Source organism: Paramisgurnus dabryanus, chromosome 17 (genome assembly GCF_030506205.2).
Source record: "Paramisgurnus dabryanus chromosome 17, PD_genome_1.1, whole genome shotgun sequence".
Lineage (NCBI taxonomy): Eukaryota > Metazoa > Chordata > Actinopteri > Cypriniformes > Cobitidae > Paramisgurnus > Paramisgurnus dabryanus.
Genome location: NC_133353.1, coordinates 36,305,721 through 36,320,339, shown reverse-complemented (window position 1 = coordinate 36,320,339; position 14,619 = coordinate 36,305,721). Strand labels below are relative to the sequence as shown.

At 35.8% G+C, this 14,619-nt stretch overlaps 1 protein-coding gene across 4 annotated transcripts in view; it reads right to left on the bottom strand.

Annotated features, from left to right (window-relative positions):
• Positions 1-14,619, bottom strand: part of fermt2 (FERM domain containing kindlin 2) — a 47,944-nt gene that overhangs the window by 9,687 nt on the left and 23,638 nt on the right. For 2 of the 4 annotated variants that reach the window (XM_065267487.2, XM_065267488.2), the window contains exons 4-9: positions 14,359-14,487; positions 9,688-9,720; positions 5,294-5,519; positions 5,112-5,214; positions 3,020-3,127; positions 24-158 (exon numbers count right to left, since the gene is read on the bottom strand). In XM_065267487.2, coding sequence (XP_065123559.1) covers positions 24-158; positions 3,020-3,127; positions 5,112-5,214; positions 5,294-5,519; positions 9,688-9,720; positions 14,359-14,487 — 734 coding nt within the window. The remainder of the gene's footprint in view (positions 1-23; positions 159-3,019; positions 3,128-5,111; positions 5,215-5,293; positions 5,520-9,687; positions 9,721-14,358; positions 14,488-14,619) is intronic. The other 2 variants (XM_065267490.2, XM_065267489.2) reach the window with 1 other exon arrangement.

Here is a 14,619-nt window from a genome sequence, read left to right as displayed (position 1 = left end):
TTGTTTTGTTGAAGGTCCAGTACCAGTGTGTTGGAGGTCTTTCCTCCCTCTAGTGTGATCTCCAGGTCTGACAGAGCAGCATCCACCTCATCCACCTCCTTCTCACTGTTGTTCATATGATTGTCTGAGGACATGATGGACAGCTTGTTGATGTGGTACTGTGATAAAACACAAGCATAACAAACATCAGTCTGTATCACTGTAAATGTGCTGCTGACATCTGCTGCTCGAAGACACGTGATGCAGACAATTTAATTAAAGGATTCGTATCTTCCTCACATCAACAGTCAGACACGCACACTGGTTTTACAGCACAAACCGTACAGGATGATACGTTTTAAGGTCATATTTTACCACAAATAGGATATAAAATGCTGTCCCATTGAAAACAATAAAACCATTCAACTAAGGCAAAAAATAAACCAACTTGTTCATAAAAGCCTGCAGTAAAATAATAGTTTTTTTTGACGATCATTTTAGTTTTTCAATTTTATAATCTCCATTTATATATATATATATACACATTTAATTTTTTTAATTTTATAATATCCTTATATATTTTTTTTTTCAATTTCATATTCTCTCTATATATTTTAATTTTTCGATTTTTTAATCTCCATATACATTTTAGTTTTTCAATTTTAAAATATATCCATATATATTTTTTAATTTTATAATCTCTTTATATATTTTAAATTTTCTATTTTATATTCTCCATATACATTTAAATTTTTCAATTTTATAAAATCCATATATATTTAAATCTTTCAATTTTATATTCTCTCTATATATTTTATTTTTTTAATTTTATAATCTTCACATATATTTTAATTTTTCAATTCTATAATCTTCATATATATATATACATTTTTCAATTTTATAATATCCATATATATTTAAATTTTTCAATTTTATAATATTAATATATTTTAATTTTAAATGTTATATTATCCATATATATATTTTAATTTTTCAATTTTTTTAATCCTTTTTATATTTTAATTTTTCAATTTTATAATCTCCATATATATTAAAATTTTTCAATTTTATTATCTCCATATATATATTACATTTTTTTCAATTTTATAATCTCCATATACATATATTTAATTTTTTCAATTTTATAATCTCCATATATATATTTAAATTTTTCAGTTTTATAATTCTTTTTATATTTTAATTTTTCAATTTTATAATCTCCATATATACATTAAAAATGTTCAATTTTATAAATCTTTTTTATATTTTAATTTTTCAATTTTATAATCTCCATATATATTAAAATTTTTCAATTTTATAATCTCCATATATACATTGAAATTTTTCAATTGTATAATCTCCATATATATTTTAGCTTTCAATTTTATTATCTCCATATTAAAAATTTTCAATGTTATAATCTTCATATATATTTTACTTTTTCAATTTTATAATCTCCATATACATTTTAGTTTTTCAATTTTATTTAGATGTTTTGTTACTACACTGGATCAAATTTTTTAATCTTGCCTAATGTCTCAGCTAAAAGCGTGTGACTCAATACCCGTAATTAAAACATGCTGTCAAATGATATTTACACAACGTTCCCTCTGGTACTATAGTGAACAGCTGGCTTTAGGAATTACAAAGGCATATTTCAGTCATACGTGCACATGCGCTGTATGCTGATGACAACTGCCTTTCTTTTTAAAATGGAGGATGAAGATGTGCTCATCTCAAAGAGGTTAGCAGGTGAATGACGTACCACACAGTTAAAGATTCGCTATAACTCTAGTGGACTCAACGCTAAAGTTAGACCTGCTGATGTTTGACAGCTATAAGATCTTCTACCCAGATACACAATCCAGAGCCAAAACTGATCTTCACTTATACGCATGCAGTGTGAACTGACAGGGAGGGACAAACCAGACTTATTTAAACACACTCTACATACACAGTAAAACTACCCCAGCCTGAGAAACCAACACCTATAGGCTGTTGTAGGAAATGCTGGGTGGTCCTTTACACCCCGTCCCACCTCCGAACAGTCACCCGCTCTATATATACACATGATGTGAAGACAGTGAGGCGTCTTCAAGTGTTGTCACTCAACATTTACGTGGGTCAGAAATAGCAGCAAAAGCAAATGCAACATTGGAGTACGTAGACCCAGAAGCTAAACGTCGGCAAACACTGCGAAAAAGCTGAACCCTAGGCACAGAGCCCAACTAATTCATTAATGGTGAGAGGACCTGAGTGAAGACTGCAAGCTGTCACTTCTGTGGCTTACACAGCGATCTTATGAGACAGTGCCACTTAATAAAGAGGATATTGAGTGTTTTAAAGATAATTGAAAAGAAAATAATTAAAAGACCACAAAAACTGACTGTGCACTTCAGGGGGTTCATGTGGTTATCTATGAAGTTACCTGAGTAAAGGGCGATTTATAGTCGTGCGTAGGTGCTATCCGTAGCCTGTGCGTAGCTCTGCGTAGCCTGACGCGCACCTCACAAAATTCCTAACAGCGCGTCGGCTCTACGCGGACCGCAAGCTCTGTGATTGGTCCACCAGAACCCCTCCCGTCAGGTAAAAAAACTGCGTCATAGGTATTTCCGGTTGAGACGGTGAAAACAAAGATGAGCCAAGTTGAGGAGTGATTTAACTCAAACTGCAACATAAGTCGCTGTTTATTTACTTCCATCATTGCTGGTCTTCTCAAATTATACACAACAAGTTGCTATTTCTTCTTCGTTTGTGGGTTAACTTGCTTAGCTTCTTCTTCTCTGACGACTTCTGCTGCTACTGTGGTTACACGCGTGATTACTGCCAACCAGCGGTTTCGCGTGTGTTTGCACGTCGACGCGGACGGCGACGCACAAGTATAAATGAAAACCGACGCGGAACCTACGCCGTAGCTGCTACGCCGTAGGACCTACGCACGACTATAAATCGCCCTTAAAGAAATTAAGTAAAACACTTTTAAGTTAAAAGGGACTTAAATATGTTTAAATAGTTTTTAAGGTACTTCTGTGACACATACCTGCAGCGCTGCAAACATCATCATCTCTTCCTCAGTGCATTCGATCTCCTCCAGCAGGATAGCCCATTTGGCCTGCTCATACAGCTGGTTCACCCTGATGGCATCATACTGCAGGGATTAAAACAGTGTTAACTTCCAGAAGAACAAAGATAATGGAGAGTTGACTCAACAACTGATCCAATCACCTTCATAGACTTACTGAGATATCCCTCAAGACTCTATGCAATACCACATCTGCAATGTGAAATACAATATCCAGAGTTCCTACACCTTAGTTAACTTCAAATTCAAGGACCTTTCAAGTACTTTTCAGGTCTAATACCCTCAAATTCAAGGACTAAATGTGGGGACACATTTTCAAGTAAGAACAAGGTTACATCGTTTTACCTTTTAAGATACATTGTTACAGTTCCCTTTTGAGGGAACTCGCACTGCGTCACAGCGGTGACACTTTGGGGAAGCCTCCAGGGGTAAATTCAACCAATGATGAGGCTTAAAGACAAAGACAGGGTGACGTGGGAGCCAGGAAGTATATCGCTATCTGAAATATTGCCAAAGATGGCGTTACAGGGACGCAGGAAGTATGGCAAGGGAGACGCAGCGTCTCGTTCCCTTCTCAGGGAACAACAGTTACATACGTAACCCGAGACATTTTCATGTTTCAAACACAACTATGCAAAAAAGCATTTTGGTGTGAATCAACATTCGTATACAGAAGATATAAGCATGATAAATCTAAAATTGTTATGATATTATCCTACACTACACAGGGAATAATATGGATTTTTTTTTTCAAAAAACTTCTTGCATAAAATAGATGCAAGCACTTTCAATGACCTGTATCTATGCATGTATATTTACAAAAACTTTCCAGGGCCTTGAATTATTTCCCCTAGTTTTAGAACCTTTCAAGGATTTCAAGAACTTGTGGAAACCCTGATATATATAGCATGTATCTATTATTTTATCTGCATTCTGAGCAGTGCAACACATGCATACTTTATATTATTTTCACATACGTTTACATTGAGTTAGTGTGCGTGTATGTGAATGTATTAGAACGTTAGATGTATAGACTCTTATTTAAAGTAAAATATATGTTTGTAAATGTTACAAGTAAAGGCTCTTAAGCATATTCCAGGGTTCCCACACCTTGGTTAACTTTTAAGGACTTTCAAGATCCAATACCATCAAATTCAAGAAAATAATGTGTGAACACATTTCAAGGGAGATCAAGGTTACATTGTGTTACCTTGTAAGATACACTGTTATCATGTGTCAAACACAACTATGCAAAAAAGCATTTTGGTTTTGCCTATAACACTGACAAAATTCACATACAGAACATATAAGCATTCAAAACTAACAGTTTGGCATGTGTGCCTAAAAAGTATAGACTTTTATGATGTCATCCTACACTACACAAGAAATAATATGGATTTTTTCCAGAAAACTTCTTGAACAAAATAAATTCAAGTGCTTTCAATGAACTGTATTTTTGTATATTTATTTTCAAAAACTTTCCAGAGCCTTGAATTTTTGACAGATTCACAGACTTTCAAGGATTTCAAAGAGTTATGGGAAACCTGATATTCAATACCACTTTAGCTTGGACCCAAATTTCATTGTAAAGTATGTCTCATAAAATTAATAAAGAAATTGAATCTCATCTAATCTAGTCCAACAAATTAAAATAAAAAGTGAATTAAAATAAAGTGAATTTAATACCAAATTAATAAAAATACCAAATGATTCTTAGATTCAGCAAATACTAAAAATACAACATTTAAGAATCATTAAATTTACCATCTACAAATATCTACTTCACATAAGTGTCATCTCTATAAGCATTTTATGTACTTTTTTAACAAATTAACTAACTTAAGCTGAAGCTCTTTAGATCCAGAAACATCACCTTATCTGTTTATCTTTTTATTTGATGCTTTTGCATTTATTTCATCATTTTGTAAGAGACATTTTTATGTATAACTTTTTACTTTTATAAAATATATACAATATTTAAAAGCACAGAAATGCTGAATAAAGATTTTGAAAATGTGATTTACCATGCAATAAATGTTAGCACACTGACCTTAGGATTGAGGTCAAAGAAGCTGTGATACTTGAACCGCAGTAAAAGAACCTCATTCTCCTTCACATCCTGCTCCATCAGTGATCTGGAGGAGTCCAGCCACCTTCACAAACAGATCACAAACACATGAACTCCTTCCAAAACCATGAACCTTTCCTGCAGAGTGTCAAACTTGCACTTACCCCTGGTTGATCTTGGCCTTATCCAACAAAGACTGTGGTTTGTAGAGCTTCACCACAATGTCAGGAGAGGTGATGGGCTGGCTGACAGCGAGGATGCTGGGATTGCCCTCTGACAGCGGGCTGTCTCCAAACCACGCTGTTGTGGGAGACAGAGGACTGCCGTCTCGAGAGTCATATGTAGGGGTCATGGTCTTGCTGTAAAGTCCAGGACTGGAGTAGATGCTCCCTGAAATGAAACATGTCCATCAGTAGTGACCTAACACGGCATGCATAAATCACACTTACAAATCCACATGAAAAACCGGACATGGGGCTGGGTGGTATAACCGTTTATGCGGACCATACTGGTGTCATACTTTCCACCCCGAGCCAAACGATAAGACTCCAGTGTCTGAAAATCATCATGAATAAATTCGGTTCACACCTCTGATCAAGGCAGCATGCAGATGCACACTAAAGCACAACCCAATTCAAAACAGTGCACAAAACAGCAGCTAGCACAACCAGCGGCATGAAGAACCTGGAGGTGGCTGACATTCCAATGAACCCAGTGAACTGAGAGCATTCACACAGATCTCTCTAGCTGTTATAATCTCCACAGATCGTAAACACATTCGGTAGTGCAGGAACTGCAGCTATCATCATGCACCAGCTAAAATGAGCACAATGTGATAAAAGTCAATTCAGAAGTCTCAATATGTGCTTTAATAAAGAACTACATATGAAGAGCTCAGATGCAAAAGCCATTAAACACCACCTTCATCAAAAATTTGATAATTATATTAACCGACACTGCCTTGTTGGTAGAATCTGTTAAACGACATCTCCATTTTTCAGCAAAGTCCATTAAGTGCTTGGAAAAAGAATTGGATGAACAACAACAACAACATGCGTATGAGTCGGATTTCAATTGTCGAGCTGCACGTTTTTACCTGGTTAAAGGAGGTTTAACAAATATTGTTTTAAATTATAATACTGGCCTGTTGAATGCTTTATTCTGATTGGTCAAGAAATGTTTCACAGGTGTTGATTATTTTTCTGTAAAATGCACACATGACCTGTCAAATGTCTTAACTCTTTCACCGCCATTGACGAGATATCTCGTCAATTGAGAGAAAACGCTTCCCCGCCAATTATCCAGCCAATTTTCCGTCTTTCCGCAACTTATACAACCCGGAAGTAGCGCCTCACGTAAAAGAGAAAGAACTCTGTGTAGGTTTTAAAGATCGCTCTGCATCTGATCTCTATCAAAAGTCCTTCGCAAAAATTGAATTATCTCAGCTTTTTGCTCAAAATTGGGTGTTTTTGAAGAAACCTACCCATGTTTGAGAGGTGATTACAAGAGAACTTATGAATGAACAGTTTTTTTTGTTAGAAAGCAGAGGGTCTGTTCTTTCATCTGATATATTGTTTGTTTATATATTTATAGAAGAACATTTTCTGGAAGGCATTAAACTTTTGTGAAAATCATGAAAAATGCTGGCGCTGGCTGGCAACTTTTTTTAAAAACGCTGGCGGGGAAGGAGTTACAAATAACCACTAGAGCAATGTCTGTGGTACCGTGGTATAAGCGGTGCATTATTTTCCAATTATACCACGGGTCTGTTGAATGCTGTATTCTGATTGGCTGAAATATGTTCCGTGGGTATGCATTAATTTCTGATAACCGCACACCTAACTTGTCAAATGTCTTAATAGGCACCAGAGCAATGTTTGTGGTAACCGTGGTATAAGAGGAATAATTGACTCCGGTCCTTTGAATTATTTGAAAATAATGCACATCCGCTTCGCGTCGTGCCCAATAATTGCACCTTGGGTGTGCATTATTAACTTATAATTCAATGGCCCGTTGTCAATATTTCCTTACTAATTCAACGGCCCATCATCAATTAGTCAATTTTTGAGCCTTTTACCTTTATTCAGAAGGGACACTGAAGAGTGACTGGAGGGAGATAGGGTGGGACTGGGAAACGAGGTTTTAACCAAAAACGCTTGCGAGCATTTAGAGGGTTTTGCAGCAAAAGTCAAGTGAAATTTGTTACATACCAATGAAATGACTAAAGTGACATTTGTGAAAATAAGGCATTTCAATTACTGATTTATAACCTATTAATTTGTATTAAAGTGAAACTAATTTAACCTAAACATAAAGCCTTAAAAAAGCTCCTTCACAGGAAAACATGCCAGATGCACTTAGAGGGTTTTGCATTTGAACTCTTCATATATATCAGCATTTAATTTTCTTATGACCACAAATAGTTTATAAATATTAATGAATACTACAGCTGCCCAAAGCAAAATGAACAATTAACTTGCAACATTACTTGCAAAATGAAGAAGTGTAAATCAGACAGTTAATTACGATGCGATACAATATTGATTTAAGCAATATTGAGCGATGGGTATATGGCAGTACATCAATCGCTTCTTATGCAAATTAATTTGTCGTTATTTTTAGCCTGTGTGCCTAGGTAAGCATTTACATTTTTTATAACTTACAAATGCAACCAAAATATATAAAATGAACGTTTAATTGAACTAGTTTAAAAATGGCACAATCTGTGTCCCAATTGGAACATTTACAACAAAAAAATAAACTTTTTAAATAAATAAAAATAAATAATTAGGGGCAAAATGTCACTTGGAATCAAGCTTAAGATGGCAACAATAAAAGTCTTTCAGTATTTTGTGCAAAATGTGCAATAGTGACAATCACTGAGGTAGTTAAATAAATGTAAATAAATTGTAAAAAAAAACTGTTAAACTTAGTCATTTGATCTGTCAAACAACTTCAGAGTGTCAAAATAAAGGTCCCTCATATCGACATTTTATGTGTGGCATTGTTGCATTGAATCATTAGAAATATAATTTATGTATCGAGCCATATCGATTTATCGCTACACCCCTAGCATTCACCCAATGTGAACTTTCAGTACAAAACCCAGATGTCATTTAAGGTTTTTGAATTATAGAAGCATTAAAGCTACTATATTAATAAGAGTTTAAGATTATGTAATTTTTTCTTAAAAAAAGGAACCAAAAGCAGGAACATAAAATTTGAACAGAAATAATTACATCTCCAGATTATTGTTAACTTTAAAACGTGAAAGGAAACAGTGATTTAATGCATTAAATGTACTTAACCATTGAAACATAACCATTAACCATTGGACTCAACAACTAAAAAATCTGGTGTATGAGCAATAATAAAATGCAAAAGAAATTTGTATCTTTTTATGATTGCTGTGCAAGAGATTTTTAAAATAGATACCATCACATTACAACTTTGTTTACTCACACTCACAAACCAGAAAAAATGTCATGGTTATACTACACATTCTTCTGTAACCACTCGAGTGACCAATCAGAGAGTAAGAACACAACAGCGTTACGTGGCAGTTTGAGGCTACAGACGTGTAAAGGGACAGGAAGTGCTCGTGGCGGGGTACAGGTCATGAGAAAACAGAGAGGGCAGGAAGACGAATAAGGGAGGGCTCATAGACATTCTCAGAAACTCAGGGGAAGGTCACTGAAGGGCTTTCTGGTCCCATCAGGAAACTCAGGAGATCTGACAGCAGCAGCAGCATTAGGATGTTTACTCGACTCTTTGCACCACTTAAGAATCTTCAAATAAGCAAACTACAATCATACATACAAACGAATCTTTGTAGGCATAATAAATGATGAAGATTACAAAAGAGAATTCATTATTTTTTTAATACGGCAAACATCAAACTAATCCATTAATCGGTTGTCCATACAACATCTGGAGAAGAACTACTCCCTACAAACCCTGTCTTACTCTTATCGGATGTTAAATGAGAAGTCATTTCCGGGCCATTAGTGTCACTAAACAGAACTGGAAAAATAAACACAGTTTGCAAACAAGCTTCCTGAACATTACCCCCATCTGTCATTGGTCAGGCAGACAGATGGCTCCACCTCAAACTCATGCCATTGGTTGAGCCACAGTTGGGTAAACAAAGCATTGTTTTCATATTGCCAAAGAGCAACAGTGTTTACACATTCTGGAGGGCATCGACCTATGAATGTTTTATTTTATATTCCCTGTATATGAACTAGGATTTTAAGATGTTTGTCATTCGCAATGACCAATCCCCAAAAACAAACTTCTTTTTTCAATATTGCCTGAATAGTTTTCTTGCTCTTTGACCCGACCCATCATTCTTTCACCTCTAGTATTTTGGATCTTTGAATAGATGGTATAAAGGTGAATGAATGCATGAAAGCCCATGACCCTCAGCTGAGGATCTCACACAAGCAGACAGTCAGGTGACCAGAGCCGAGATTACATCATGTCAACAGTGGTCAGGTGACTGTGGTGAGAGGAGGTGAAGGAAGCAATGAAGAAGACAGAAAGCAGGGACTCTTACCTTTCACCGGTCCAATGTATATTACCTCAGAGGCTTGAGGAACAGGAGGAAATGAAGAGGAAAAGAAAACAGACAGATCAAGATCGAAGGGATAGATTTAAGAAATCAGTTGAAGGAAAAGAACATGCTAAATGAGATGAGATTACAGATAAACAATTAAATAATAAAAACTCAAGTTTCCAAAATGGGGTTTCACAATGTTCCCAAACATCCTTAGTAAATGTCATTGACACGATCACTTTTCTTCTTCATTCAGTACACTGTTGCTCAGAGAAACACTGGCAACATCATGAGATTTTGTGCAACTCAGAAGATCCGAGTAAAAAATGTATGAGATGCTTCATTTTTTACATATAAAACACTTTAAAATCTTTATTTTCAGTGGCGGACAGCGATTTCTCTCCCGTGGGGCACGCAGATGCGTTGAAAGGGTTTATGATAAAAGAGATGCTCACATTTATAAAATACTTGCAAGATACTCACTTAACACTAAACTCACATTACACATGAGATTGCACATGAGATTAAGCGAGTATCTGGCAAACGTGAGCGTCTCTTCTGTTATAAACCTCTTCATCATGTATTTTGACATGACGCGGCAAACACATTTTGACATAATGAGCCACACACAAGATGAACTAAAGACATGTTTTGATGAGATTTTAGTAAATTCGTCATTTCTAACAATTAAACAAAATAATAAACACCAATTGTTGATTTGTAATTATTGATAAACATTTCCTATAAAATAAAGAAAATTGTACTTTAATACATTTTGAATTTTGAGAATTGTGTCTATTCCATGTGTAAAGTTAGGAAAACTTAATTAACTTGCTTTCCGACCATATCGTATTAAAACAGTACAAATTGTGGCTTTAAGATTTTTGCAACTGGATGTTATTAATTATACATTCGAACTAAATATAAATTCAACAGATGATGTCTAAAATTATGACATAAAAGATATTTAGTGTCAAAAACAGCTGATCTTTTAAAAACCTAATACAAATCCTTTCTATATGCTCTGTTACACAAGTAAAACAAGATATTTTGTAGACATTAGGGTTAGACACACATTATTACATTATTGCCGCAGACAAAAGCACTAAATACACATTAAAAAAGTCAATCTCTTATATTTTATTTCTGTATCACTCATCATAAGCTGATATTGACATACGGTCCACAGCAATGCATTTAGCAATTGAAAAATCCAATGAAATGAACAGCAGAAAAATATCTTCTTACAAAATGTATGTACAGCTCAGTGGGCACGATTAAATTAATTTGATAAAACTGATTCCCTTCATAAAAGTAACGGGACACCAACTATTACTCTACTTGTAGTCCAATCACAGCATTGTAAGAAATTCAGAAACAGATCACAGAGGAAGACGAACCTCTCTAATCATGACGACTGAGGAAGAAACAACAATACAACAGCTCTTAAAAGGGTGGAGCTCGTGTCCTCTTGTACCATTATCAAAGCGATTCTTATCGAACATTTCTGCCCCTCTGAGAGGTGAACAAGCTATGCTTTCCCCCTCTATTTCCTGCTGTGAGCTAATATGGCTCGTAGCAGCTCCCGTTTGTTTCCTCCATCCCTAAAAGTGCCTTTGTGCAGTGAAAACAAGCTTCTTTATGCCCTCTGAACATCACGCAGAAGTCCTGCACTGTTTTAATGAGGGTCACTGTGAAGTTAAACTGTACTAATTAAAGAAGTGGAGAGCAGATACTGGAAATAGATGTCTTGCACAAGCCTCTTGGCCTGCGTGTTCAGTTTAGTTGCAACCATGGGGCCTACATTCTGAAACAGGACAATAGACTCCATTCAATGTTGACCTCAGATGAAAATTGTCCTTTGTGCATCTTAAATGGATTTTCCAACATCACGCGTGGGGCGATGTGGTCGACTGCTGTTTCAAAATGGCAGTGTGACCAAATATGTGTGGAATCCAAAAGCATTCACGCTCTGAAGTGAAAGTGAGAACAGCACAACTGTTAATGATACGCTGGCTTTAACCGAGACATTTCTTATTTGAGCCTCATGTTTTCTAGAACACTCAACATAATAAAAATTCATGGATTGGATTCCAAAGCATCAAACATGGTTTATACACTGCAGTAAAGCAATGCAATGTGAAGTATCAACGTCATCCTGTTACAATTAAGAATGCTATGGGAAGCATCGCAATTATGAATCTTCATATTTAGGTTAAGGGGTTTGAACAAACCTTTTAGTTTGAGAAGAGGTTGTCTGTTATTTTAACTAGTGAAAAAACATCCCATAAACTCGCTCTGAAGAACATAAGCCGGCACACATCTATCCACTGTATAGCAACGTCTTAGCAGATGGCCAGAAAACACTTTAAAGGTCACATTGTCATTTTTCATGATAACATAGCTTTAGGGCAGGGGTCTGCAACTGTGGCTCTTTCATGCCTCTTCAGTGGCTTCCTCCCTAAAGCTTTAAAAATTCAAATAAATGCTATTTTTATTGTATTGTATTTTTTTATTTGGAATACCATTTTATTTTTCAGATCGAACTGATCTTGTTACACTAAAAAGTGTTTACATTAAAAAATATATATATATTTTGTCGTCCCACGTCGCCACATGTTGTGAATATCCATACCAATATCTTACTCTTCAGTAAGATGGATAAATCTAAAAAAAGAAATGTTTCGAAAGAAAACGTTTAGTCCTTCATGGACAGATTCATTTGCCTTTAATTCTGATGATGCTGGCTTACCTGTCTGCTTGATATGTGGTGAAAAATGTGCAAACTTTAAGCAGCTTTTTTCAAGCATGATTTACAGAAAAACAAACACTGTTTGCGCTTCATGAATGACAGCTTGTAGTGGTGAAGATAAAAGTCACGTCTTACAGCCCTAATAAAGATAAGCTCTCCTGTGATGTTTATAAATCAGGTGAGAAATCCATTTCATACGTTATTATTTTGCATATGCATATTTGTATATTGGACCCTGTACTGATATAGCCGTGTTTTATGTTCAGGCTCGGTTGATTGCTGTACATGACTGAGAAAAAAAACACGATGACGGCACAATGAAATGAACTTAAGTCATAATTAAATAAAAACTGGATCATTTTTATGTTTGCTCTTTCTAATAAGCAGCAGCTATGTTTTATAATTTTTAGTGGGCAGCTGTTTCTTTTATTTTCCAACAAAAAAGGCAAGGACTCGAACAACCCTGCAATATTTATTTTGTCAAAAAGTAATATTAGTGTTTTTTTCTAGGAATTTCATTAGGAATTTTATTTGTTATTTCTGTCAGACGGGGGCCAAAAGGCCCCCTTTTGACATTGAAGGTTGCAGACCCCTGCACTAGGCGCTATGCAAGTACTAGAAAAGTTTCAAAAGTCATTTTACAGTCAAATTCACACAGCCTGCTTAAAGTAGATGTGATTTTTCAAAAAACGTTGTGACTTCCGTAAAAACGTGATGTCAGGAATACTTAGTCACGGAGTGCGTTTACATGCACAGTCTTACGTCGATTATGCTTAATAAACTGATAACACGTGGGGTCATGTAAAAGCGTAAAACTGTTTTTCTTAATCGTGGAAAGCCCATAAACAGCGTAAGCAACTGATCGGCACAGGTAGTTTTTTGCTCATTACCCCGATTTCGCGTGGCATGTAAACACCTTAACTGGCTTTCTCACGGTTTGGTCCATGTGCGCATGTCTCCGCGTGTTAAAGATAAACCTCAGACACGGAAGTAAGCGCAAAGTAATGCATAAAAGTCTCTGCTCTACTAAAGCAGTTGGCAGAGAAACTGCAAAAATAAAAACTGATGTTATATTTACAAGTTCTGGAGACACGAAAAGAGATAAAACAATATAGCTTAAGACAGATATGCCATTGGATTTTTGATCGACTATTATGAACTATAGGCGGTGACGTCACTACCTGCGAGAAACCTGACAAATTATCAAGTCCCATGTAAACGCAGTTGTCTGATTTGCATGGAAACACATGAAAACAGTTTTTATAATAAGCAGATTTTTGATAGTTATCCGCTTATTCTGTGCATGTAAACATACTCACTGCCTTCAGTCACCATCCCAAACACTACCCACCGTCCCACCCCACAAGAAATAACACAATATGTCAGGAAACTAAATCATTGCTCAAACATCCGAAAAACTTTAATATACAAGAACAATGGCTAATTCCACAACAATTAGTTCGAACATCTGTTTGAAACATTTCAACAAGTGACTGCTTCTTCAATGTGGCACAGTTCAATGGCGGTTTCTCCAAGAATTTACTCAAATATGTTGCAGTCCCTACTTTGTTTGGTCCGATCTCAAATCCACATCCCATAAGTAAACTTTTCACACATTTTAAGTTACATTATGGAGCTAGAGACATGTTGTTTTGTAAAGTTACAGTTTACGGTAGCCACAAGTTTTGATAAAATATCTGTTGGAAACCAGATAAAATACATTGTTTGTTTTCCTAAGTTACAGACATCCCCCTTTGGTGCCTGCTTTTTTATTTCGTTTTGTTTGTTTGCACTACAGACACATTGTGAAACTGAAACACAATTTTCTCTCAGTGTTTTTCAGGGATTACTGTATTCACATATATACAAAGGAATGCTGTAAAGTCCCCAGGTGCATATGAGGACCCTGTGATATGTACCTGATCCAGGGGTGAGCAGTGGTCCTTCCAGCTCAAGCGCCTCCTCCTCTGCCTCCTCCAGCTTTTTCTTTTTCTTCTTGGGGTCGCGTGGTTTGCGCAATAGAGAGAGCTCCTCCGGATGGCGGATGTCTGGAGGAGAAGAGTATTTAAAGCTCAGTAAACTCAGTCAATGAAACAAATGACTAGAAAATGAAACTAGAGACGACTTAACCATTTAATAGACTTCGAGCAGTACTTTTGAGACATGATATGAGTTTCTTC